The 27,812-nt window shown below is 47.7% G+C and overlaps 2 protein-coding genes across 2 annotated transcripts; one reads left to right on the forward strand and one right to left on the reverse strand.

The window, feature by feature from the left end:
• Window positions 1-235: 235 nt before the first annotated feature.
• Window positions 236-27,599, reverse strand: LOC113430805 (ribonuclease inhibitor-like). Its single transcript, XM_087942481.1, has 6 exons — window positions 27,388-27,599; window positions 24,737-24,907; window positions 23,214-23,384; window positions 20,632-20,802; window positions 17,339-17,454; window positions 236-672 (listed from the first exon to the last, which is right to left on the reverse strand). Exons 1-6 carry the CDS (start codon window positions 27,597-27,599, stop codon window positions 641-643), a joined length of 873 nt encoding a protein of 290 aa, XP_087798607.1. The 3' UTR covers window positions 236-640.
• LOC148129566 (uncharacterized) lies at window positions 9,844-15,405 on the forward strand. Its single transcript, XM_087942480.1, has 2 exons — window positions 9,844-12,497; window positions 13,043-15,405. The coding sequence occupies exons 1-2, from the start codon at window positions 10,404-10,406 to the stop codon at window positions 15,296-15,298; spliced, it is 4,350 nt and encodes a 1,449-aa protein (XP_087798606.1). The 5' UTR covers window positions 9,844-10,403; the 3' UTR covers window positions 15,299-15,405.
• Window positions 27,600-27,812: the final 213 nt, after the last annotated feature.

Here is a 27,812-nt window from a genome sequence, read left to right on the forward strand (position 1 = left end):
AATGTGTAAGTATAGTATAATATACCACAACTGATAAAACAATTGAGTTAGATAGAGTAAGAAAATGAATGTGAAACATACTCTTGAAAGACAATAACTACAATGTTAGGGATAATAAAATAATTCATACATGTGATATAAAATATTGGCTAGAATGATTATAAGCATAAATAAGTAAGATAGGAATGGGGGACGAGCGGTCTGCCACCTCCAAGTGGTGTCCCCTGGATGCGAAGCCGTTAAACGCTGACCGTAACTGAGAGCAGACCCTCCGACGACAGGCCCACGCGACAGGCCGGCTGGAGTATTCAAATGCCGCATCAACATGGTGGAAACGTCCGCTACAGAACACACGCCCAACATCGATCGCGTCAGGAACGAAGAAGTGCGTAGACGGTTCAACGTCGTGCCCATCTCCATGGTCATGAGGCAGTCCCGGCTACGATGGTTCGGCCATGTGAGTCGCGCCAAGGAAGAATCCATCATCAAATCTGCGATGAAGGTGACTGTCGGAGGCGCGAGACCGCGTGGTAGACCTAAGCAACGCTGGATGGACACGATCAAGGCCGACCTAGAGATCGCGAAGGCAGACCCGACATACGTGGCAGACAGAGAGGCGTGGAAGCAATACTCAAGGACGTTAGCGGACCTCGCCAGAGCGCGAGACAAACGCTGAAGAAAAAGAAGAAGATAGGAATGATGTTATTATGTGCACAAAAATATATGTACCCAACTGACACACTGTTACAACAGAAAGAAGGTTTTATTTGTTTGTTTTTGTCTTTGTTATAAAAATAAACAACTTTTTATTAAAAAAAAAAATAGTGACCCTTCGAAGTTACACCACCACTGAAAAAAAGTGACTTAGGACCATTTTTTACACTTATGACTGTTGCAGCTATCATCTACCTGCCTGCCTGCCTGCCTGCCTATCTTAATCTCTGTCCATTTTGAATATGTAGCGAAAAGAGGAAAGCTGAGAGGTTCCATGGAACCAAACTGTGTCTGAATCTGCATGTTCTGCTTTGGATACCATGTGTCAGGATTCCGGCAATTACTCCAATTAAGTCATGAGCCTCGAGCCACACTCCCAAAACTTCAAAGGATTTATTAGAAGTTAACATGCCGGCATTAGCCTGGGCGTAGCCGACTCTGAGATACGTAATTCCCTGTCACCCTTGATCCTGCTTCCCCACCCCCCCCCCCCTGGGTGTATCATCCAACGAAACACATCCGTAGCCAAGAGTCATCAATCATGCTCTCCAATTAGATTTTTGCCTGGCAGAAGCTTCAATCATCTAATCCAGTGGTCACCAACGAATGGGCCGGGGACCGCTGGTGGTCCGTGAGAAAAATTTTGGTGGTCTGCAGAGAAATGTCCCCCCCCCAAAGCAATTAGTCCCGGCTGCACAGGAACACAAGGCTGCACGGCCCACATGGCCCATGGGAATACAAGGCTTGTGCCGCTTGCATTGCAAACAACATGAGGTAGTGAGGGGAGGGGGGGAAAGGTGGAGGGGGGGAACTTGCCCCACTCGCCCCACACGCTTGGCCTGGCCACCGGGCTGCTTCTTTCCGCTTCTTCCTTCTTCTGCTTTTGGCTGCACGCAAGGAAAGCAGCCAAAGTCTTCCTTTCTCTCCCCCAAACTGCCAGAAATGAGTCTTGGGGACCCTGCAAGGCCTCCTGCTCCAAGAGGCTGCGCCGGCAAAGACTCATTTCTGGCAGAGTTTGGGGGAGAGAAAGAAAGACTTCTGCTGCTCCTGCTGCTTTCCTTGCATGAAGCCAAAAGTCTCTCTCTCTCTCTCTCCCCGAGAACGGAGCTGGAGATGGTATCCTGTGATCCCAAATAAAGAACGATCGATCGGTAGGAAAACGGGGTGGGGAATTTTCCTGCAGACTTTTTGGGGGATTTTCCCCGGGTCTCTGGTCTGCAGGTTTTAAAATGATGAGTTTGGGGGGTCCCTGAGGTCCAAAAGATTGGCCACCCCTGATCTAATCAGTCTCTGAAGAAAATATGAATGGAATGTACTTTCGATTCCACACTGCCGCCTGCTCTTTGAAACTCCCCCCACTTCTTTCTGTTGTCAACTGTAAAACGTGTATACAAAATGTTTTATGAGTTGACACCATGAAGCTCCCAGAAGGTAGCGAGGAAAACATGAAGAGGATGGGTAGCAAAGCAGACAACCCTGCGGGGCCCTGTTCAAGCATCACTTGTATATGCCATGTCCTGGGTGCTATGGATGGCCTTGAATGTGGAGGAGAGAATTGATGGGAAGTGGTGACCGTTGCAAAAGAATTCATTCAATGTCCTTTGTGGGAAACACAGAAGGAAGATTTGGGGCCATATTCATTCAGACACCTTACAGCAGAGCGCTCAAGCACGGGTGTCCAAGCTTCTCCATTTTAAAAGTTGTGGACTTCAGTTCCCACAATACTGGGAGTTGAAGCCCACAAACCGTAAAGTGGCCACCTCTGTGCTGGAGGAAGGTGGGCTTTGAATGGGGGAGGAGAAAATGGATGGGACGTTGTGAAAAAAATAATAATTCATTCCATGCCCAGGATGTTAAGATGCCCTTGAGGCTGCGCTAGCAAATCCACACAATTGCTTCCAAACAACTGCAGGGGGCAGGTGCCCAAGTCACAGTCAAGACAGGTGTGCAGGTGGTTTCTTCTGAGGGCCTGAAAAAGAGGAAGGAACGGGCTCTTGAAGGGCTTGATCCCCACAAACATCTACAGTGGAGATGGAGGACATCTTAGCAAAAATGTGAAGAACAGATAACAGATAATCAGAAGGGACCTTATAGGTCATCTAACCCTAACCTTAACCCCCACACACACCCAAGCGGGAGACCCCATTTCTGACAGAGGGCAGTCTGGTCTCTTCTTGAAAGCCTCCAGGGATGAAGCTCCCACAACTTCTGAAGGCAACTTCTGTTCCATGGGTGGATTGTTCTCCGTCAGAAAGTTTCTCCTTATTTCTAGGACTTGAATCTCTCCTTGTTCAGTTTCCATGCATTCTTCCTCGTCTGGCCTACAGGCGCTTTAGAAAATAGCTTGACCCCTTCCTCCTCCTCTCTGGGCAGCCCCTCAAATATTGGAAGACTGTTCCCCTCTCTCCCCTGGTCCTTCTCTTCACTACACTAGCCAGGTCCAGTTCCTGCAACCGTTCTTCGTATGTTTTAGTCTCCAGTCACCTCATCATCCTGGTTGTTCTTCTCTGCACTTTTTCTAGAGTCTCAACATCTTTTTTATAATGTATGTATAAACATACAAAGGTTGCAGAAACTGGCTATGACTAGTTTGATGAAAAGAAGGATTAGGGGTGACACGATAGCAATCTTCCAATATTGGAGGGGTTGCCACAAAGAAGAGGGAGTCAAGCTATTCTGCAAAGCAGCTGAAGGCAGGGCAAGAAGCAACGGATGGAAACTAATGAAGGAGAGACGCAACCTAGAAATAAGGAGAAATGTTCTGACAATGAGAACAATCCACCAGTGGGACAGCTTGCCTCCAGAAGTTGTGGATGTGCCAACACTGGAAGTTTTCAAGAAGAGGTTGGACAGCTGTTTGTTTAGAATGGTATCAGGTCTCTTACTTGGAAAGGCAATTTGAGCAGAAGACCTCCAAGATTTCTTCCAACTCTGCTATTCTGTTAAAAAAACCCAATGCTACATCAACCATGCTTCACGCCAGTCCCACATGGACATTAACAGCCTCATGGAATTCATGAGGCATCCACCATGGACCTTCTATCTACTTCCTCACACTTATGACCACTGTGGCATCCTCACCGTCTTGAGATCAGCATGTATTTACAATGGTCAATTGATTGTCACTTGTGACCTTCTCAGCTGGCTTCCCGACAAGCGACATCAAGGGTGGAAACTTAACGGCCACGTGATTCGTTTAACCTCGCAACAATTCACTTAGCCACTGTGATGAAAAAGATGGTCAAATTGGCGCAACTCTCTTTGCAACCATTTTGCAATGCAGCAGAAATTCAGTTGTAGTTGTGAGTCCAGGACTCTTGGCAAGTGGCATGTATTTATATACCACCCAAATGGACCCCAGGTGGTTGTCATGTGATGGAGAGGCCGAAAGATCCTGGGTGGAAGCCACAAGTGTCACTTTTGAGTCTTTGTGAGATCTTCTACAGGGGCACCTTAGTTAGGAAACCGTCCAGCTTCACTGGGAATACAGATCGTCCTTGACTATCCAACCATTCATTTAGTGGCAATTCATAATTATAACGAAACTGAAGAGACTCATGACCATTTTCACACTTACAACCACTGCAGCATCCCTCAGGGTTACCTGATCAAAATTCACCTGATACTTGGCAACTGACTCACAGTTATGACGGTAGGCGTCTTTCCCCTTTGCGACCTTCTGACAAGCCAAGTCAACGGGGGATCTGGATTCACTTAACAACCACGCGACTAACTTAACAATGGTGGTGCTTCACTTAACGACCGTGGCAAGACAGGTTGTAAAGTGTGGCAAAACTCACTGCACAATAATGTTAATTACTGTTTCAGATGCTTGGCCACTGGTTCACATTTAATAAAATGGGGCAATTCGCTTAACCACCTTTTGCAACCTTCTGACAAGCCAAGTCAACAAAGGGAGCCCTGGTTTACCAAAGGTAGTGATTCACTTAACAACCGTGGCAAGAAAGGTCGTAAAGTGGGGCAAAACTAGCTTAACAGCCTAGTTTTCAAACCCCCCATCCCAGAAAGTCCAGTTGCCTCTTGGGGGGAGGCACTTTGGGACTTAGCAAAGGAAATTTTGGGCTCATTTGTGGTCGTAAGCTGAGGAACATCTATATTAGTGAATTATGCCTGTGAAATAATATTAATTGGTTACCTTTTGTGCATGTTATTCGGATTGCAGTGAAACAATTCACTAAAATTACCACAGTGAAATAATATTACTTTGACTGCCACGCTGTGCATATTATCTGGATCGCAATGATATAGTTCACCCACATTCGCGAATTATTGCGGTGAAAATAACTCAAGAATTATTTATCCCATGATTGTCATGAAATAATATTGCAGATGTTTTGGTTGGTTTGAATTATATCCCCAATTTTTGCACCGAATGGTCTTCATTGGGGAGCCACTTTTTTGGGGGGATTTCTCTCAGGCCAGGCCGGCCCACCTCGCAGGGTTGTTGTTGTGGGGGAAAAATAGGATTAGGCCAATTTTCTACCTCGATTTATCCCAAATATATAAAATAGAGGATAAAAATCTTATAAAGGGCGAGATAAAAATTAATAAATGAATAAAAACGCGCCTCAGGGCGCGCGCCGAGCCGTGGATTCCCCTCAGAGCCGCTGAGGGATCCACTCGGGCTGGGTCAGAAACATGTGAACGCGGCTCCGGACGCTCTTCGCCCCATCAACGGTCACCTTAGGCCTCCCATCATCCCCAGCCCGCATCTTCCCCCATTCACCGATGGCCACCGCGCCGCGCGCAACCAAAATGGCGCCCTCCAGGTTCCCTCAGCGCGAAAGAAGGTCCGCGCATGCGCCACAACGCAGAGGGCGGGAAAGACGCGCGCCTGCGCAGAAAGGGAGCACCGCCCTTTTCTTCCTATTGGCCCAGAGCTGCTGTGGGCGGAATTCGCTCTCCAGGAACCGCCTCCGTCACGTGGCTTTGCAAGCCTGGCTTATAAAAAAAAAAAAAAGACTAAGCAAGGTTCGGTTGTTCTTTAACCAAGAAACGTTGTTTAACGTGGCTCAAGTTTTTCCCCAAGGTCCAGCCGGGTTTCAGGCTTTTGTTTGGGGATTGCTTATCGTGCGGTGATCGCTTTCATCAATATTGTTTTATTTTTTTGCAGTCTAAAGGCTGTTGCAATTGTACTTTCTGTAAACATGAAAGGATGCAGCTCTCTTGCAATGAGGAATGATGGGAAAAGCCTTGGTTTTTCGAGGATGTCCGCAAACTGCAAAAAATATTGATGTTTTTATTCAGGGAAGGACTCAGAAAGTAAATCAACTGTGATCTAAAACATTGGGACTTTTTAAAAATATTGGTGTTGTTTTTTTATTTAACAGATAACAGATAATCAGAGTTGGAAGGGTCATCAGAGTAGGTCATCTAGTCCAACCCCCTGCCCAAGCGGAAACCCTACTCCATTTCTGACCGAGAGCAGCCCAGTCTCTTCTTGAAAGCCTCCAGGGATGAAGCTCCCACAACTTCCAAAGGCAACTTCTGTTCTGTGGGTTGATTGTTCTCACTGTCAGAAAATTTCTCCTTATTTCCAGGTTTATTTATCATAGAAAATAAAATACAAATTTTTCTATTCCATATTCCATTTTTCTATTCCCTATTCTATTCTATACTACATTCCTTTCCATATTCCATTCCATTCCCTTCTAACAGAGGCATAGAATCAAGATCACGTGAAGTATTAGTACCGCTTTATAAAGCCTTAATAAAGCCACACCTGGAATGCTGCATCCATTTTTGATTACCGCATTATAAAAAAGATGTTGAGACTTTGGAAAAAGTGCAAAGAGGAGCAACTAAGATAATTCAAGGCCCGGAGACAAAAACATATGAAGGAACGGTTGCAGGAATAGGGTTTGGGTGAGTCTAAAGAAAAGAAGAAATAAGGGTGACATGATGGCAGTATTCCAGTATTAGAGGGAGTCAACCTAGAATTAGAATTAGAGTAGAGTAGAATAGCATAGCATGGAATGGAATAGAATTAGAATAGAATAGAATAGAATAGAATAGAATAGAATAGAATAGAATAGAATAGAATAGAATAGAATAGAATAGAATAGAATAGGAACAGAAACAGAAACAGAAATAGAAATAGAATAGAACAGAGAATGGAATGGAATGGAATGGAATGGAATAGAATTAGACTAGACTAGAATGGAATAGAATAGAACAGAATAACTTTATTGGCCAAGTGTGATTGGACACACGAGGAATTTGTCTCAGAGCAAATGCTCTCAGCATACATAAAAGAAAAGATACATTCGTCAAAAATCATAAGGTACAACACTTAATAATAGTAGTTGTGGGTGCTCCATCACTGGAGGTCTTTAAGAAGAGACTGGACAGTCATTTGTCTGAAATGGTACCATAGAGTCTCCTGCTTGAGCAGGAGGCTGGACTAGAAGACCTCCAAGGTCCCTTCCAGCTTCTATTCCATTCCATTCTATTCTATTTCCTATTTCTATTCCTATTCCACTCTCCTCTCCTCTCCTCTCCTATCTATTCTATTCTATTCTATTCATTACAAAAAAGATGTTGAGACTTTGGGAAAAGTGCAGAGAAGAGCAACTAAGATTATTAAAGGCCTGGAGACTAAAACCTATGAAAAACAGTTGCAGGATTTGTGTATGGCTAGTCTAGAGAAAAGAAGGACTCGGGGTGACATCATAGCAGTATTCCAGTATTTGAGGGGCTGCCGCCAAGAAGAGGGGGTTATTTTCCAAAGGACTAGAAGGCAGGGCAAGAATCAATGGATGGAAACTACTCAAGGGGAGAGAACCAGCCTAGAATGAAGGAGAAATTTCCAGACAATGAGAACAATTAACCAGTGGAACAGCTTGCCACCAGAAGTTGTGGGTGCTCCATCACTGGAGGCTTTCAAGAAGAGACCGGACAGTCCCTTGTCTGAAATGATATAGGAGGCTGGACTAGAAGACCTCCCAGGTCCCTTCCGGCTCTATTCTGATTGAGTGATATTCTAAAACAGGGGTCTTCAAACTTGGCAGTTTTAAGGCTTGTGGATTCAAGTCCCAGAATTCCTCCTCCAGTCATGTTAGCTCAGGAATTATGGGAATTGAAGTCCACAAGTCTTAAAGCTGTCAAGTTTGAAGACCGTTGTGATAGAGGATGGATGGATGGGGATAGATAGATACCGTATTTATCGGCGTATAACACGCACAGGCGTATAACACGCATCTTCATTCTGCCTGCCTGCCTGCCTGCCTGCCTGCCTGCCTTAGTTTCTGGTTGTTTGGGAGCAGCTTCGGCTGAGAATAATAACTATTCGCCTCTTTTACTCAGCTGAAGCTGTTCCGATTCAACCATTAACGAAGGCAGGCAGGCAGGCAGAACGGAGCACTGCGGGCGGGCGGACGGGGTGGGGGTGGGGGAGAAACGGGCGCTTCAGGGAAGCTGCGGCGACAGGAAAAGCCCCCCCCCCGCTTCTTTGAAGCAGTTTCTTCCTGTGCTGGTGGAGGAGCGAGAGAGCGACTGAGAGAGCTGACCCAAAGAGAAGGACAGGCTTCGGTTGCTTCCTCCCTCCCCTTCTTTCATTTGTGTCCTTGATCCCCGATCCCAGCAGCATTCACCGAAGGCTTCTTAACATTATATCGGCGTATAACACGCATACATCATTTGCCCCCTATTTTCAGGGGGAAAAAAGTGCGTGTTATACGCCGATAAATACGGTAGATAGATAGATAGATAGATAGATAGATAGATAGATAGATAGATAGATAGATAGATAGATAGATAATAAATCAGGAGTCTTCAAACTTGACAGCTTTAAGACTTGTGGACTTCAAGTCCCATAATTCCTCCTCCAGTCATGTTAGCTCAAGAATTCTGGGAGTTGGAAGTCCACAACTCTTAAATGTGTCAAGTTTGAGGACCCTTGTTCCAAGATGATAAACTCAGGGTGATAAACCTTTAGACAAGTGCGTGGAGCATCATGAATTCCAGCCAGTGGGCAATGCGACATTCTGTCAGCTGGTGCTCCATTCAAAATCCAAGAAAAAAATACTGACTGACCGAAATACTGACTGAAATATTGACTCTTTTAATCAGAGAAAAGTTACCTTTTACTGGAAATCAAGTGGTAGCAACAAAAGAATTCTGAATCTGAGAAAAATGGGCGTGTAAATCACATATTTACATAAGTGATGGCAACATAATGACACATTCTAGGTGAAAATCATAGAAAGAACTGGCAATTTCCAGGAAGAGGAGGAGGAGGAGGGACTTTTGTGAGATGGGATTGGCATGGTGCTGTGTGGAGACCTTTATGATGCGCCCAGAACACATCATATTAAGGCTCTGTTCATATCTGAAACCAGCCCAGGACTTCAGTTATTTGGGTTTTCTCCCAATATGGAGCTGGAAGTGCTATGTCTTAGCTTTTTGGCTCTCCAGAGATTTATTCTACTTCTCGGCAAAAATTCCCCCTTGATCTTAGTCTTCTTTATTATATGGAAGATCCTGAAAACGTTCACGGTGTTGCAGGTGGTTTCTGAGGGGCTCCGAAGCAGCTTGAGATGCCTCTCAGATCCCCGCAAATGGTTCTCCAAGATGGAATTGGTAAGTTTTTTTAGGACACCTATCCCATAGGGAAGAGGTCATAGGGAGGGGGAAATGTGACTTTTCTTAATAAGGTGAATTTGAGACCTGAGCCTCGCGTCAGTAGTTGAGTCTGATGAAGAAACTTGGTGTATAACAGAATAACAGAGTTGGAAGGGACCTTGGAGGTCGTCTAGTCCAACCCCCTGCTCAAACAGGAGACCCTATCCCATTTCAGACAAATGGCTGTCCAGTCTCTTCTTAAAAACCTCCAGTGATGGAGCAGCTACAACTTCCGGAGGCAACTTCTGTTCCACTGGTGAATTGTTCTCACTGTCAGGAAATTCCTCCTTATTTCCAGGCTGAATCTCTCCTTGTTCAGTTTCCAACCATTATTCCTTGTCTGGCCTTCAAGGGTGCCTTGGAAAATAGCTTGACCCCTTCCTCCTCCTCTCTCGGTAGCCCCTCAAATATTGGAAGGCTGCTCTCCTGTCTCCCCTGGTCTTTCTCTTCCCTAGACCAGCCTTGCGACCGTTTTTATGTCTACGGTAAGAAATGTTGGGCTCATTTGTGGTTGTAAGTTGAGGACTACCTATACTTGACATATATGCCTGGCAGGAAGGTCTTAGAAAACAATTGTGAAGTTTGAACGCCAAATTGTCCATCGGTGACAATGGCCATAGGCACTTAGTTAAATCCATCAACGTTGGATAGATAAATGGATTGTAAATAAATAGGGATAAGCACTAGATAAGTTAATGAATTATATCCACACAAATTCTATATATTTGTAAATAATGCACAAAATATTAGTATGAGATGAATGTCACAGTTGATGTTGTAAGATTTATATTTTTGTTGTCCAACGTTGCTCCCCAGATCGTTGGATATCATCCAGATGAAGGTGAAACTTCACCTGGCCAAGAAGTGTGTCGAAATACAAGCGGAGGGATTTCCAGAGGTGGTCCTTCACTCCTGGCAACGCTCCGCGTGGTTGGCCAAGCAGCCTCTGCCCAAGCTAGGCGGTGACGCAGACTTCCTTGCTTCGTCTAGAGTTGCATTTCCTTTCTGAGCCAGTCAAACAAAACCTGGAGCTCCACATTCAATGGATGAAGTTGCAGCGAAGGTGGGGCCTCCCCCAGAAAGTCCATCAGTCTGTCAAGTTTTTTCACTCACCGGTTCCAGAGGAGAAACCTCAAGCCAAATTTGGCCTTGGAGAAACTCGGACGGACAGTGCGAGGGGGGAAGAAACCAAAGTTCTCCTCCCAAAGAACAAGGGATGTCTGGAAGATCTCCTTAGATATACTCTGGAGACCCATCTCAAGAAAAAATCCCTGGAGATTAAATTCCAATTAATAGGATATCAGATGTTTTCTGGACCCATTCAACGTGTTTTTCTTCCTAAACATTCCTCCATGTCCTCAGAAATCAAACCCAGAACATCTTGCTTGTACTTTATGGAACAGGCCATTGTGGGGAAGATTAACTTGAACATTAAATGCAAGCATTTAATGCATCTTTGGGGCCTTCCCAGTATCTACATTAAATCACTGAGCAAGATGTTTGGCAATGTTATCGCAGGAAGCCTGCCACTAGAGATGTCCAAGCTCAGGTGGTGGACTCTGGAGAAGAACATTGGCCGGGAGAGTCAAACAGCCGATGCAATGGGTTCCAGAACAAAAGAATTGAGGTGGTCAAGTAAAAGCCCATGTTTTGTCCAAACAGAGATTCGGGACCTCCTGGAGATGCACGTCCGGCGCAAGAAGCTACAGCATGAATGGGGCTTACCATCCATGATTCAAAAATCTCTTCGGGGCTTTGCTGCACTCTCTTTAGAACCGGAACAGCTCTTGGAGGGACTTGGCATTGCCACCACTGGCTCGCGGGGTGCATTAAAAAGGACAATTAAAATAACCAAGAGCTATTTCTACTTGGATCTGGCGACGCAGAAGCTCCTGGAGGCTCACATGAAGACCCGAACTGCAACCCATCGGTGGGGTCTTCCCAAGCGTGTCCAGGAATCATTGAAAATGTTTCTGCCCCCTGCTTCCCCATCCCAAGTTGAGAGCGACCGGGGTCAAGCCGAAACCCCACAGCACGCCTACAACCGACTCTTCCAGACTGCCGTAAAGCAACGGCACAAAGGGGAAAGCGTACACCGTGTCATCACGGTCAAGAGGTCTCTCCCCAAAGCTGAGCTTCTTGGGAAAATGTCCCAACAAAAAATCTTGAGGTCTGGAAGAGAGACTCAGAAAAGGACACCTGGCAAAGAGACCGCCCCGATGTTCCTTAAATTGGAAGACTTGGAATTCATGGGACTGCACGTACGGCACAAAAGGATCCAGCACGAGTGGGGATTACCAACTCTCGTGCAGAAATCTCTGCAGGCTTTTGCACCAGTCCCACCTGAGCCTCAGAAAAAGTTCTTGACGGGCCTGGCTCGGGAGAGATTTCAAGATGGAAGAAAACCAAGGAGGGTGGTCCATGTGCCACAGCCTATGATTAGAGTGCTGGTCCCTCACCCGTACTTTTTAAGTCAACATGCAAAGGATCGCCTGGAGTACCACTTGAGCTGTCAGACCAAACAACACAAATGGGGACTTCCTCGAGTGATCCAAGATTCGTTGAGAGCAATGATTCGTCCACCACAGGTCCCTGATGAAAAATCCCACCTTGAACGTCATTTGGGATTCCACCTGCAAGAGGGGGTTCATGCTTCCCGTTCCAGAAAAGAAGGACCACCGTGGTGGACCTCATCCTGGAAAGACGCCACCATCAAGCCTATGAAGAACATCCACCAGAGGAAACCAGATGCAAAACTGCCTCAAGACGCATCACCCACTCCCCAAATTTCGGCACCATTGCAAAAGGCAAAGCACCATTTAGGGGCCATGGAGATACCCCAAAGAGCATTACAGGTCAAAACAGGGAGGACTATTGAAACAAGGAGGTTCTTGTGTCCCAAAACGATGCTCTCTTTCCTCCCTGTTGAGAAGAGGGACCTTCTGGAATTCCACATCCAACGAAAGAAAATCCAACGTGCGTGGGGCCTACCGTGGATGGTACTTAGATCTCTCCATGTCTTTGCTCCGTATCTTCCTCAACCAGAGAGGACTACTGGGAAGACCACATCTAGGAAACCCAGAAGGGAGTCAAAAGACGTGCAAATCCTTACTCAGGACCTCGATTTCCTCAGTTTTGAGGTGAAGGGGGGGCCCACCTGAGACATCGTACCTCAAAGCAGAGATGGGGTCTTCCAGAAAGGGTCCGGCAATCTCTGAGGGCCTTCCTGCCACCCACGTCTTCTTCTCATCCTGGGATGACTGGATTCCACCCTCTTGTGCCTTTACAACCCAAATCCTTACAGATAACTGAAGATATTTATGAACCAGTGATGTTTAAGCCCAAACCCAAGCACAAGACTTTAGAAAAGCAGAATGTTGAGAATAAGAGACAGAGAGCAAAAGGCAGGTCTAGGCAAACTAAAGCCCAGGCTTGCTCTGGTACCAAGACAGGACTCTCTTTCCTCCCAGAGGGCAGCCAGAACCTTCTGGAATTCCACATCCTATGGAAGAGGATCCAACACGCATGGGGTTTGCCATCCATGGTGCTACAATCGTTGCAAGCTTTTGCCCCACATCTCTTGAAAGCTGAGAAGGGCACTCCAGGGATGGTGGCCAAGATTCCCCCATGTGATGGAGGAGAAGTGCAAATCCTTAGTCAAGACCTCAATTTCCTTAGCGTTGAGGAAAAGGAACTGTTGGAGGCCCACCTGAGACATCTTATATCGGAGCACCGATGGGGACTTCCCGAAAGGGTTCAACAATCTCTGAGGGCGTTGCTGCCCCCCAGATCTCCTTCTCGCTCTGAGGTGACTGGATCCCTGCCTCTCTTGCCATATCCACCCACAGCCACCTATGTGCAGCCACCTTCGTGGACTTCTAAGGGGACAGAAGATCTTCAGATCCTGCCCTGTTCCTCTCCTTCATACATCAATTACAGGTCCAACGTTGGTAAACCTGAAAGGAAAGTCAGCTTCCCAAAAGTGAACCTTGGAAGTGGAAGGACCACGCCAAGGGTGAAGAACGAGATGCCTCTTCCGGGCTTTGAGGCAAAGATGGACAGCTGGCAGAAGGAAGACGGTTCTCAGAGGACAGCCAAACAGAGAGGTTCTCTAGAAGGGCTGACGACAACTCCAAAAATTTCAACCACTAGCAGGGAACTGAAAAAGTCTCCTAAGATACCCGTCTGTCTCTCCTACCATTCATCAGGCCCCCAAAAACCCTCCATCTCCTCGTCAAAGTCTGATAGACAACCCAAATGGCCAGAGAAAAAGAAGAAGAAAAAGAACCAAGTCCAATGGGAAATGGGGAAAGGTGTGGCAGATGATTCCTCTCTACTATCAGAAGACAATGAAGCACAGGATTCTCCTTGTTCCTCAGGAGACAACATGGAAGGGTCGGAAGAGTCCTCAGGAGATGACATGAGCCGTTCTTCTGTCCAAGAGCCAGAAGCTGCCAAGATGTATTGTGAAGTTCAACCTTGTGAAGTTCAACTATATCATACTCCCATCTCTCCACAGGTCTCATATTTCTTCCCACACCATGTTCATGTTCCCAATTCTTCCTACGAGGATGTTGTAGCCAGACATTACAGGCAGCTCAGGAGGGAGCATCAAGCAACACAGAGCAGCAGGCTACAATGGAGAGGAAGTAGGCTTACGTGGAGAGAGTTCCTTGGCCACGCTCTGGGAGAAGCCAGCAGGTGCCAAGCATTTTGTAGAACCCAACGGATGGAGCAGTGGTCTTCGGAATGCAAGAGGTTCCTCCGCTTGCAGCATCCTTCATTCTTTAGAGGAAACAGGTCCTCCACAGAAGGCCAAGTTGTTCAACTTCCCAAGGAGAGTAGAAAGGGCACCCTTCAAAATCAGGACTTTGTAAGGACAGATGTTGAACTTCAGGTCCATCAGGAAAGTTGTAGCTTGACCCTGAAGACAGATAGTAAGGAAGAGGGGAGACTGGAGAGGGTCACCTTTTCCATAGCTAAGGAGCGGAACCTTTTGTCCCTGGAGACCAGGTCCCAAGGCAGCGTGAGGGTAGATGATTGGGACCAGGGGAGAAAGTTGGAGGTGAAGTGGGAAGATCAGAGCAAGGGGACAGAAGAGTCCCTCAGAGAAGAGATGGACAGCTGGATATGGGCTAATTCCTCGGGAGTGAGACACCCTCCAAATTTAGCTACCTCAGAAGAATCAAGGGATCAGGTCTACAGCACAGTAGCAGGAGCCATGGTGGGATCTCCTGAAGATCATGGTGTCCCAAAGCCAGGTGAGATTTCAGACCGTAAGGATCTAGTCACCTGGCTGAAAAGGCAGACTCCAGTAGACCTCAGGCAAGCAGAAGCTATGGGGCAGGACAGTGGGGCCCAGCGTCCTCACCCTAGAGGGATAAGGTCTATCAGCTGTTCACCTGGAAGGCCCCCAGAAGCCAGGAAGAAGAAACAGGTGAGGGTAAATTGGTCTTCCAAGGAAACGCACAAAGAACTTCTTGTCGTCAGGAGGCTGGACCCGAAGCTCGGTCAGGCTTTGGAGGTTCCTAGACAAGGGGTCCACAAGAAACCCCAGGAACTGAGGTCTCCAGCTAGCGAGAAGATGGCCATTTTGGGTGACATCCTGGAGAAAAAACTGAACTTGCAAGAGGGGCTGCTCATTTGGAGACAGAGCCTGAGACGGAAGGAAGGAAGGGGCCGAAAGAGAGACAAGAGGGAAGGAAGAGACGGGGGAAGACAGGGAGGGAGACTACCACAACCATCGTCCCCTTCCATGGACAAGCAGAGCTCTGCCCTCAGCACTATCCTGGAGGGGAAGCTCCATCTCTGCAGGAACATCCTGAAAGGAAAGCTCTGTTTCTGGAAGAAAAGCCAGGAAAAGACGAGGTGTTTGTTCCCCCGCCCCCCCAAAATCAGGAGAACTGGCCTGCAAAAAAATTGGGGGGTGGGGGGGAGCTAAGTAAGAAGGTCGTATTCTGCAGTACCTTTTCACCAATAAATGTTCATTTTTTTGACATAGATGGCCTCTTTGACCCCCTCTTTCAAAACATCAGTCCTCTCTGTCTAAAACAGGGGTGTCCAACCTTGGTAACGTTAAGCCTGGAGGACTGGGGAATTCTGGGAGTTGAAGTCCTCCAGGCTTAACGTTACCAAGGTTGGACACCCCTGGTCTAAAATGTGGAGTTGATTGTCTTCAAAAGAGCGGCCTGTGTCTTTTAAATGCAGATGGACCCGGGGTGGGATTCTACCGGTTCGCACCGGTTCTATAGAACCGGTTGTTACGATTCTGCGCAGTTTGCCTCTGGCTGGCCCCGCCCTTCTCTGCCTGCCCCTCCCCTCCCGGCCCAGTCAGTCCTTATTGCGCAGGTGCAACCTTGCACACAGGTCTGACATCACTGGCTGGGTTCTCCCTCGCCCAGTCACTCCTTAAGGTTTTTTTTTCCCCTCCCAACAATCAGCTGTGCCAATGATCAGCTGTGCTGGGATCCCTGGGTGAAGTCTTGGGTGAAGGCTCCTGGGTGAAGGCTCCCCTGGGGACCAGGAGACAAAATGGGGCGGGGGGAGGGCGGGGCGGGGGGGGGTGCTGCGTCCCCCTGGGCTCCATTTTTTGCCTTCCTGGGCCCCAGGGAAGCTTTCTGGGAACAAAAATGCCTGCCAGGAGGCTTCCCTGAGGCCCAGGAAGCCCCCCAAAATGGAGAGTGGGGTGTGGCTGAAAAAAAAGAATCCATGCCCACCCAGTCACATGGCCACACCCACATAGCCACGCCCACAGAACCAGTTGTTAAAAAATGTGAATCCCACCCCCTGAGGTGGGCCGCTGAATCGAGCCCTGATGGGGTTGCTTCTCCTGGGTTGCGCCCTGTGTTCGTGAAGTGGCTGTTTGGTTTCCCCAATGTACAGATTTGCACACGGCTCCCTGTGTTGTACTGCATAGACACACATCGCTCAGTTTGTGTCTTGTGATGTTTTATCTTTGGGGTAGACAAGCTTCTGTTTTAGTGCATTCTTGGGTTTGAAGGGTGCATGTATGTTGTGTTGGCTGAAGATCCCCCTGAGCTTTTCCGATAAACCTCCAAGTCACAAGTGGGCGGGGATGGGCGATAAGGAGCGATAGTAATAGTAGTGCAGACTTTGTAAATAGTTGGACAGTGTTGAGGGAATTATTTGTTTAGCAGAGTGATGGCATTCAGGAAAAAAACTTGTTGTGTCTAGTTGTTCTGGTGTGCTGTGCTCTATAGCGTCGTTTTGAGGGTAAGAGTTGAAACAGTTTATGTCTGGGATGTGAGGGGTCTGTAGATATTTTCACAGCCCTCTTTTTGACTCGTGCAGTTTACAGGTCCTCAATGGAAGGCAGGTGGGTAGCAATTGATTTTTCTGCAGTCCTAATTATCCTCTGAAGTCTGTGTCTGTCCTGTTGGGTTGCAGAGCCAATCCAGACAGTTATAGTGGTGCAGATGACGGACTCAATCATTCCTCTGTAGAACTGGATCAGCAGCTCCTTGGGCAGTTTGAGCTTCCTGAGTTGGTGCAGCATATTGGAAGGTTTCTATCATGTCACCCCCTGGTCCTTCTTTTCATCAGACTAGACATACCCAATTCCTGCAATGGTTCTTCGTAAGTTTTAGTCCTCTAATTGTCTTCGTTGAATAAACTTCTTCCTCTTCAAACAGTGGCTCCCGTATCACTGGCTCAGACTGGTACAGAATGTTCTTCTGACATGCTGGTTCGAGGTTATGAAAGATGGAGTTGAACCTCTTGAGGGGCTCCAGTTGAGAAGAATCTCCCACATGGCCAAGCCCCACAGAGGGCCACCTGAAGCCTCATGGCCAGGGATGGGAATCAGCTGTCGGATTGCCACGCAGCAGGTAATGCAAAAGGTAAGCTGTGCTGAGCTGGCCTTGGGAGGTTTCCAGACCTACCACCTATCTCACCAAGCTTCCACCAATCCTTGAGGGGCCCAAGGAAAGCAGGTGTGAACTCTACCTTTACTCTTCAGTACCTGGGAAGCGGGGAAAATCCGGAGGATAGTAGGAAGTTAGAACTAAGCCAGGATGCCTCATACAAGCTGCCTCCAATTTCGCCTTGGTGTTTCGGTTCAACGCTGCCATTGTAAGTCTGAAAAGAGGAGAAACAAACCAAAGCATCATAATTGGGACACTCTCCAGAACAGGGGTGGCCAACCTTTTGGACCTCAGGGACCACCAAACTCATCATTTTAAATCCCACGGACCAAGAGACCCTGGGAAAATCCCCCCAAAAGTTTACAGGAAAATTCCCCACCCCGTTTTCCTACGGATCCATCATTCTTTTATTTGAGGTCGCAGGATACCGTCTCCAGCTCTGTTCTCGGGGGGGGGGGGGGTGGAGAGAGAGAGAGGAAGAGAGACTTTTGGCTTTAGGCAAGGAAAACAGCAGAAGCAGCAAAAGTATTTCTTTCTCTCCCCCAAACTCCTCCAGAAATGAGTCTTTGCCGATGCAGCCTCTTGGAGCAGGAGGCCTTGCAGGGTCCCAAAGACTCATTTCTGGCGGAGTTTGGGGGAGAGAAAGAAAGACTTTTGCTGCTTTCCTTGTGTGCAGCCAAAAGCAGCAGAAGAAAGAAGCGGAAAGAAGCAGGCCAGGCGCGTGGGGCAAGAGGGGCAAGTTCCCCCCCTCCACCCTTTCCCCCCTCCCCTCACTACCTCGTGTTGTGCGCAATGCAAGCGATGCAAGCCTTGGATTCCTGCGGGCCATGTGGACGGCACAACCTGGATTAATTTTTTGGGGGGTGACATTTCTCTGCGGACCACCAACATTTTCTCACAGGCCACCAGTGGTTCCCGGCCCATGGGTTGGCCACCACTTCTGCAGGGAGTTGGGGGGTCAACTTGTTTTCCAAAGCATCTGAGGCAGGACAAGAAGCAATGGATGGAAACGAATCAAGAAAGTTGGACTACTTCATCCCTGGAAGCTTTCAAGAAGAGACTGGACTGCCATCTGTCAGAAATGGTGTAGGGTCTCCTGCTTGGGCAAGGGGGGTTGGATTAGATGACCCACAAGGTCTCATCTAACTCTTTGTTAATCTGGTAATCAGCCAAGAAGACCTCCAGAGTCGCTTCCAATTCTGTTATTCTATTCTAAGGAGAGAAGCAAACTAGAACTAAGGAGGAATTTCCTAACAGCGAGGACAATTAACCAGTGGAACAGCTGGCCACCAGAAGTTGTGGCTGCTCCATCCCTGTAGGTTTTTAAGAATAGATTGGGCAACTCTCTGCCTGAAATGCTATAGGATCTCCTGCTTGATCAGGGGGATGGTCTAGAAGACCTCCAAGGTCCCTTCCAACTCTGTTATTCGTACTCGATTATTCTGTTATTCTTACTCAATTGTTCTGTTACTCATTCTGTTCCTCTGTTATTCTATTTGTCAACTAAAAAATACTCCTTTGGTCTTTTGAGTTGCCAGCAGAAAGGGAATGGGGGAAAGCAGTGCATTCCTTAAATGCCTCGGATAATCGCCCTGGCAGCCAAAGCTGTTGGCACACAAGATTATTACTGGAGAGCCTGATTGATGACTCTTGGCTATGGATGTGTCCCATTGGAGAATATACATCCAGGGGGTGGGGTGGGGGAAGACCAGGGTCAAGGGGGTAATGAATGATATGTCTCAGAGTCGGCTGCATCCAGGTCACCCCGACATGGTCACTCCTAATAAATCTTCTTTTTTTTTTTTTAACTTTGAGAGATGCAGCTAGAGACTTGTGATTGGAATGGGGTTGGATTTGTCGGAGCCCTGACACTATTATTCTGTTATTCTCTTACCCTGTTATTCTGTTGTTCTGTTACTCTATTCTGTTACTCTATTATTCTGTTGTTCTGTTGTATTGTCCTGTTGCTGAGAAATGGTCAGGCTTTGGGGCAAAGATGCCAGTTCTGACAGCTTGCAGATCCTCTGATGCCCATCGCTTTGAGCTGAAGGGTTGAGGGCACCAACTGCTGAGCCGGGCAGCATAAATTCATGAGCCCCATGGCCTTGTTTTGGAAGCTGATATGGGTATTATTGCCCCACCAGCCAGGTTGGTTGGGAGACCTCTTGGCAAAGCATTCTGCAGAGATTAAATCATCTTTATTTCCGTAGCCGCTCTTGGGAGACTGGGAAACTCAACTCTTTGGGGCTGGGAGACAAGAGTCCATTTAAGATGGCAAAGATGCCGCCACTCAAGGCTCAAAGGACTTTATTTTGGTCGTTTACCAAGGTCCACTCGAGAAAAAAAAATGGGGTCAGCGGAAGCCAAGCTAAATGTGAAAGGCCAGGGCATTGTTCCTGATGATAACAGAACAACAAGAGTTAGAAGGGACCTTGGAGCCAGGGCTGGGTTTCTACCGGTTCTGTCCACCTCGGTAGAACCGGTAGTTCTGAAGAGCAGCAGACATAGAACCGGTTCTATGTCTGCTGATGTTTTTGCCCACCTGGGCTCTTACCTGATCTTTATTTCCTGATTTTTTTCAACATCAGCTGCCGAACGAGCCACAGCTGCAGTTAAAAAAAGCAGGAAAACGGGGCTGTTTCAAAGGCTGCGTCTCTGAATGCAGGCTGCTGATGACGGTTTACAGGGTGCGCGGCTCGCAGCGTGCAGGGAAGCTTGTAAATCCCGAGCCGGTAGTTAACCCTGTCGTATCCCACCCCTGCTTGGAGGCCCTTTCAACTCTTTTTCAATAATTATGTATTGTTATTTATCATATTCCTAGTGGAGTGGTGCGGTGGCCTAGAGGTGGAGCTCTCGCCTCACAATCAGGAAACTGTGTAAGTTCGATCCTGTGTGAGTACGATCCTAGAGGTAGATATTTCTCTCTCTGGGCACAATGAGAATATCTCTGATTAATATAACTCTGCATTGGCGACAGGAAGAGCATCTGGCCAGTAAACACTCTGTGGCTCCATTCAGTTGCCCAGACTCGGAGGAGGAGGAGGAGGAGGAGGAGAAGAAGAAGAAGAAGAAGGAGAAGAAGGAGAAGGAGAAGACTGAGGGGTCCTTGGTGCTATCTGAGACTGGGTGGTTTTCTTGCAGACATTTCATGACCAAACTAGATAATATCATTAGTGCTAGAAGGGAGTGGAGCTTGCAGAGAGGAGGAGGAGGAAGAGGAGAAGAAGAGGAGAAGGAAGAGGAAGAAGAAGAGGAGGAGGAGAAGGAGAAGAAGAAGGAGAAGAAGAAGAAGAATTATATTGACAGCAGCATTCCAATATTTGAGGTGCTCCTACAAAGATGAGGGAGTCAAGCTATTTTCCCAGATTCCTGGGAGAACTTGCACACTTACATCAACCTTTGAAGCTTGCAATGCCTTTGTCTCAACCCTTGGCACAGCTGCCTGACCCCTTCATCTCCCAGGCTGTTATCGCCCAGGTTCAGCTCCACGAGGGTCTCGCTGGTTTCCAGGACAGAAGCCAAGACTTCACACGCACCAGCGGTCAGGCCACAGGAGTGAAGGCTGCAATGGAAGACAAGGACACTCGTGGACCCATCGTGCTTGGGAGATCACAAAATCCCTCCTCATGTTTTCGGACAGATCTCGCCAGGAGGTGAGTCCCTGTTTTTGTGTGGCTAGTTGGCCAGAAAGCGGGTTGGTCCTTGGGGGTCCGAGCTGGTGGACCACAAGGAACACAGGGGCCCCCTCTGCTGTCCCCTGACACTTTCCATTGGTGGCTTCACCGGACGTGTCCCAGCCACAGAAGGGAACACAACGCACGAGGGGAAAGCAAAGACCCTCCAGGTGGAACCAAAGAACTGAGCAAGGTTGACCAAACTTCAGTGCTCTTTTGCAAACCAAACCAGCAGCCATCACAATGGGGTCCTCTACGGGAAGTCCTGGATTTACAACAGTTCATTTAGTGACCGTTTGAAGTTATAAAGACACTGAAAAAAGTGACATGACCATTTTTCACACTTCTAACCATTGCATCGTCCTCATGGCCACCTGATCAAAATCCAGACACTTGGCGACTGGCATGTATTGATGACGGTTGCAGTGTCCCGGGGTCACGTAACCCCCTTTTGTGACCTTCTGATAGGCAATGGGGAATCCGGATTCACTTAATGACCATGTTTCAAACTTAACGAGAGAGAGAGAGAGAAAGAGAGAGAGAGACTAAAGTCACCCAACTAGCTTCAAGACTAATGTAGGACTAGAACTCACTGGTGATCGGCCCCAAACCATCCAATCAGTTTTTCTGCCAAAGGTGGGACTAGAACTCACCGTCTCCTGGTGATTGTCCCAAAGTCACCCAGCCGGCGTTCCTGTCTAAGGCAGGATTATAATTCACTGTTACATGGTGATTGGCCCAAAGTCACCCAGCCATCTCTCATGCATGTTGAAACTACAACTCACCGTCTCCTGGTGATTGGTCCAAAACCATCCAATCAGCTTTCATGTCTAAGATAGAACTAGAACTCACCGTCTCCTGGTGATTGGTCCAAAACCATCCAATCAGCTTTCATGTCTAAGATAGAACTAGAACTCACCGTCTCCTGGTGATTGGTCCAAAACGATCCAATGAGCTTTCATGTCTAAGATAGAACTCGAACTCACCGTCTCCTAGTGATTGGTCCAAAACCATCCAATGAGCTTTCATGTCTAAGATAGAACTAGAACTCACCATCTCCTGGTGATTGGTCCAAAACCATCCAATGGCTTTCATGTCTAAGATAGAATTAGAACTCACTGTCTCCTGGTGATTGGTCCAAACCATCAATGAGCTTTCATGTCTAAGATAGAATACTCACTCGGTGATGTCATCATACCATGTGAACTCCGTCTCCTGGTGATTGGTCCAAACCATCCCAGCTTTCATGTCTAAGATAGAACTAGAACTCACCGTCTCCTGGTGATTGGTCCAAAACCATCCAATCAGCTTTCATGTCTAAGATAGAACTAGAACTCACTGTCTCCTGGTGATTGGTCCAAAACCATCCAATCAGCTTTCATGTCTAAGATAGAACTAGAACTCACTGTTCCATGTCTCGGTGATTGGTCCAACCATCAATCAGCTTTCATGTCTAAGATAGAACTAGAACTCACTGTCTCCTGGTGTTTGGCCCAGACTCACTCAGCCTGCTCTCATGCATAAGTTGAGACTAGAACTCACACTCTCCTGGTACCTGGCCCAAAGTCACCCAGCAAGCTTTCCTGTCTAAGGCAGAATTATAACTCACAGTTTTATGGTGATCAGCCCAAAGTCACCCTGTTGGCTTTCCTGCCAAAGGTGGAACTAGAACTCACCATCTCCTGGTGATTGGTCCAAAGTCACCCAGCTGGTTTTTGTGCCTAAGATAGAACTAGAACTCACTGTCTCCTGGTGTTTGGCCCAGACTCACCCAGCTTGCTCTCATGCATAAATTGAGAGTAGAACTCACCGTCTCCTGGTACCTGGCCCAAAGTCACCCAGCCGGCTTTCCTGTCTAAGGTGGGACTAGAACTTCCAGTCTCCTGCTTTCTAGCCTGGTGCCTTAACCACCAGAACCAAACCGGCTCTCTCTGGAAGACGAGAGGATAGCTACGTGCAATGTGGCCCTCAGAGATCCATCTGGCAGCCAAGCCTCCCTCCCAACCTCTTTCGTCTCTTAATGAACTTTTCATTTTCAGAACGTAAAATCGGGATACTTTTTCTGCCCCCCGTTTCCATTTCAGTTCAGGAATGAACCCATTTGCCTCTGAAATAACCTTGAGAATTTGCTGGGAGAAGAACACCCTGGTTGCTTCCCTCTGCTGCTCTTGGGAGTGGCCAGAGGAGATATTCTGGGTTGCTCATCTGGCCTTCCCATGCCCAACCACCAACCGAGGCCTCAAAGCTGTGGGAAATCCATGCAGCTGAGATCAGGAAGCCCCCACCCCACCCCATTTACATGAGTCTCTGCAGCCGAGAAGAGGGGTGATCCAGCCCTTGGCACAGCTGCTTTGCTCCCCCGTCACCCAGAGGGTTCGCTCCCAGGTGGAGCTCCAGAAGGGAAGAGCCGGATTCCAGGACTTGGGAAAGGAGCCGACAGACGGCAGCCGTGAGGTTGCAGGAGGGCAGCCTGTAGGGGATGGAGAATTGGGAGGGGGGGGGGAAAGGAAGGATTTGCATCAGGATTAGAGAATCATATATAATTCATCATTCCATACGGCTGGAAAAGACGCTGGGGGGGGGTCTTCTATTCCATCCCCTCCCCAAACCCTTATACCATCCCAGACAAACTTTTCCTGAAAGTCTAAATATGAGTGATTGATTAGATAGATGGATAGATAGAGAGAGAGAGAGAGAGAGACAGAGAGAGAGAGAGAGACAGAGAGAGACAGAGTGATAGATAGATAGATAGAGAGAGAGAGAGAGAGAGAGAGAGAGAGAGAGAGAGAGAGAGAGAGAGAGAGAGAGAGAGTGATAGATAGATAGATGAGAGAGAGAGATCTGTCCATTTCTGCACAATCTAAAAAATTGTTTAGTGACATCCTCCAGTACTGTGCAAATACAATTCTTGCTGCTGTCCAAACATGTAATTATTAAATATATATTCCCCGTCTTGTACTTTTCTGGCACTGTGCCTAAGAGAAATATTTCTGGCTTATAGTCTATGTGCTGCTTTAACATTTTTTCTAACCATGTATGTATTTTTGTCCAATATTTCTTTGCCAGCACCCCTTTTACAAACCCCCAATTCCCGCTCCCAGGTGTGAACATAACTATTTTGGGGGTAAACGGTATTTGTGTTCTGACCGAGGTTTCCCCAACAGCACAAAGCTGAGGCCTCATCCTGATAAACCCCTTTTATTTAATTTACAATGAATTTCCTCTCCAGCAAAGCTCCAGCCAACAGTCTTTCAAGATATTTCCCAATTACAGACCTTTATCAGGCTTGGAGAGCTGCCAGGCCAATATCTTTCAGACGCTGCAATTCTTGGCAAGAATGCCGGAAGGAATTAATTGCCTCCTGCAAAGCCCCACTTCCCTTTTGCTCCTCTTTTATTCTCTAGGGGAGGGGCCATTCAGTCTACCTGTGACTTTACTCCCAAGTCGACCCTTGTTCCTCAGCTGTTCCCTTCTTCTGGCAGCTCTGTGCATGTGCACACTGGGAACAGGCTCCAGCTATTCTTCTTCCCCACTGACGTCTGACTCCAAAGGCAGCTGACAACTGTGCGACGGCCCTGGCCCCATCTCTGCCTCCGAAGCAGAGCCTTCGTCCGAGCCTTCCCCAGACTCCAGGACTGGCCAATGTTCCTCCCCAACCTCTTCACTATCCCAGTCTGTCGCCAGCTCTTCTGGCCACTGGTGGGCCACAACAATTTGAGAATATTTAAATTTAAAGGATTGGTGGGATAACGAAATCGTGTGGGACAAAGGAATAAGATTCTTTCCATTTTCTGCCCTCCGGGTGGAGATGACACTGCTCACCTGAGGCTTTGAAGTGGGCAGGTGGGCTGAAGCAGCCATTCACACAAATAGGAAACCCCAGAATCCTCCAAGGGATTTTCACCCAAGTCCAGACTGGTCAGCCTTGTGTTGGCCATTGTGATGGGTGCCAAGTCTTTGCATGCAGTGGGAGAGAGACCACAGCGGTTCAGCCTATGGAAATTGGGGAGACACACAAACACAGATATGGAGGAAATTGGTAGGCATAAAAACAGCCTCCAGGTAGAACAAGTGTCAGGATTCTGGTGATTGCCCTAATTAAATCATAAGCCTCAAGCCAAGCTTCAAAAAACTTCAAAAGATTTATTAGGAGCGGCATGCCGGCATGACCTGTATGAAGCCGACTCTGGGACACGTAATGTACAATCACCTATGACCCTGTTTCCCCACCACACCCCTGGGTGTGCATTAATTCAGCTTCTCCAATGAAACACATTCATGGGCTGGGTGTCATCAATCACATTCTCCAATAAAAGGATTTTCGTGGGCAGAATACCCGGCTGCCTAAGTTACAATCTTTGTGAGGCAAGCTTGGAATGTGCTTCTGATTTTATTTGCCGTATGCTCCTTCAGGTCTTTCCCCTCCCCTCTTTCCCATGGCAACTTGGAAACAGGCATAGGGATGTTTTCCAAGTTGACAACAAGAAGCAATGGATGGACACTAATCAAGAAGAGAACCAAGAGGAATTTTCTGGTAGTGAGAACAATTAATTGATGGAACTGCTTGCCACCAGAAGTTCTGGGTGCTCCATCCCTGGAGGGTTTTAAGAAGAAATGGAACAACCATTTGTCTGAAATGGTAGAGAGGGCGTTGGACTAGAACAGTGATCAACAACCCGTGGGCCGAGGACCACTGGTGGTCTGCGAGAAAATGTTGGTGGTCCTCAGAGAAATGTCCCCCCCAAAGCAATTAATCCAGGCTGCGTGGGAACACAAGGCTGTGCCGCCCACATGTCCTGCGGGAACACAAGGCTTGTGTTGCTTGCATTGTGAGCAACATGAGGTAGTGGGGGGAGGGGAAGGGGGGAGGGGTGGAACTCGCTCCACTTGCCCCACTCGCTCCTTGCCTGGCGACTGGGCTGCTTCTTTCTTCTTCTGCTTTTGGCTGCATGCATCAAAAGTCTTTCTTTCTCTCCCCCAAACTCTGCCAGAAATGAGTCTTTGGGACCCTGCAAGGCCTCCTGCTCCAAGAGGCTACGCCGGCAAAGACTCGATTCTGGTAGAGTTTGGGGGAGAGAAAGAAAGACTTCTGCTGCTTCTGCTGTTTTCCTTGCATGGAGCCCAAAGTCCCTCTCTCTCTCTCCCCTTGAGAACGGAGCTGGAGACAGTATCCTGCGATCCCAACTAAAGAACGATCGGTCAGTAGGAAAAGGGGGTGGGGGATTTTCCTGCAGACTTTTTGGGGGTTTTCCCGCAGACTTTTTGGGGGGATTTTCCCAGGGTGTCTGGTCCATGGGATTTAAAATGAGTTTGGGGGTCCCCGAGGTCCAAAAAGTTGGCAACCCCTGGACTAGAAGACCTCCAAGGACCCTTCCAACTCTGTTATTCTCTCATTTTCCAGACTCTGACCATCACCCATCAGGTCAATGTTTTTCAACCTTGTCCACTTGAAGATGGGGTGGGTTTCAACTCCCATGGTTGTTAAGTGAATCTGGCTTCCCCATTAACTTTGCCTGTCAGAAGGTCACAAAAGGGGATCATGTGATCCTGGGACATGGCAAGGGTCATAAATATAAGACAGTGGCCAAGCACCTGAAGTTTGATCACGTGACTGCAGGGATGGGGTCATAAGTGTGAAAAATGGTCCTAAGTCACTTTTTTCAGTGCCGTTATAAATTCCAACGGTCACTAAATGAACTGTGGCAATGTGATGACCCAAAGGGGCGTGGCACAAAGGCAACACAGTCAAATAAGCAAGAAGAGTCCCTTTAATATCTCCAACTTTGCCCCCAATGTCCGGGTTACCTTCGGCTGGAGAAAAAACTCTCCCAAGAACAGTCTTTAAGTGGAGGAAATTCAGTCCAAAAACAAAGTACAAACAAACTGTCAATAAAAATCCACACACACCACGCTGCAGTAATTAACTGGACAGGGCAGGAGAAGGAATTGCAGACTTGAAAGGCCAGCAAAACACCCCCAGTTGGGAAGCTGCCTGGAACCCAGATAAGCCTCGACCTTAAAAGATAACTCTCTATTTGCTTCCAACAACTTGCTGCACGCAGCTTCTTTTTTTATACAGTGTTCCCAGCTGCAGCTAATGAAGGGAATCAGGGCCCTTTCCTCTCCCTTAAGCCATGCAACCCACGTTGCTCCCTTCTCTGTTCCTTCCTGCGTGCCCTAGGATGAAGAGGGGGGTGGGCCTGGGTCTTCCTCCGAATTCCCTCTGCCTTGCTCTACCTCTCTCCTGCTCTGCCCAGCCAGACTTTGCCCTTGCCCAGTTTCTTCCACAGCCAGTGGAGCCACACTCCCGCTCCCTGTCAGCTGCTCAGCCTCCCCTTCCAATACAGATTCTGACAGGGGCATGGCAGGTAAGTCAGGGACTACCTGTGTTGATTGAGATCTGGGACAATCAAATGATATGTGTTTTGAACCCATCTCCAACTCCACTATCCCTTGGGCCTCTTTCTACTTACTGGATCTCTGAAGATTTCAGGAATCCTGGCAAAAGTTGTTGGAATCTTTGCGGTCCAAACTCACAGCCAGAGAGACGGACCGAATTCAAAGCTTCAACAGCTGACAGGCAAAACAATAAAGCGTCAAAGTCCAGCTTGGTTAAAAGTTGTGTTCTGAGATCCAAATCATGGACATTCTTCATTGCCTTCCGGGCAAAGACCCCGTCCTTCATTTCGTAAACACAATGACACAATTCCAGCAGATCCTCTTCCCTTTTAAAGGAGTGAGCCTTGGCTTCCTGATCCACTCACCTTAGCAATTCTGGCCAAACTTTAGTCTTGAATAGCTTGAAAGACCAGGATTCTTGAAGGACACTCATCCTTTCCACATTGGACAAGCCATAGAGAAAATGGATCAACATGCTCTTGCACTCCTTCTGATCTCC

The sequence above is a fragment of the Notechis scutatus genome, chromosome 13 (genome assembly GCF_049901735.1).
Source record: "Notechis scutatus isolate UNSWTSFEM ecotype Mainland chromosome 13, rNotScu1.2, whole genome shotgun sequence".
Lineage (NCBI taxonomy): Eukaryota > Metazoa > Chordata > Lepidosauria > Squamata > Elapidae > Notechis > Notechis scutatus.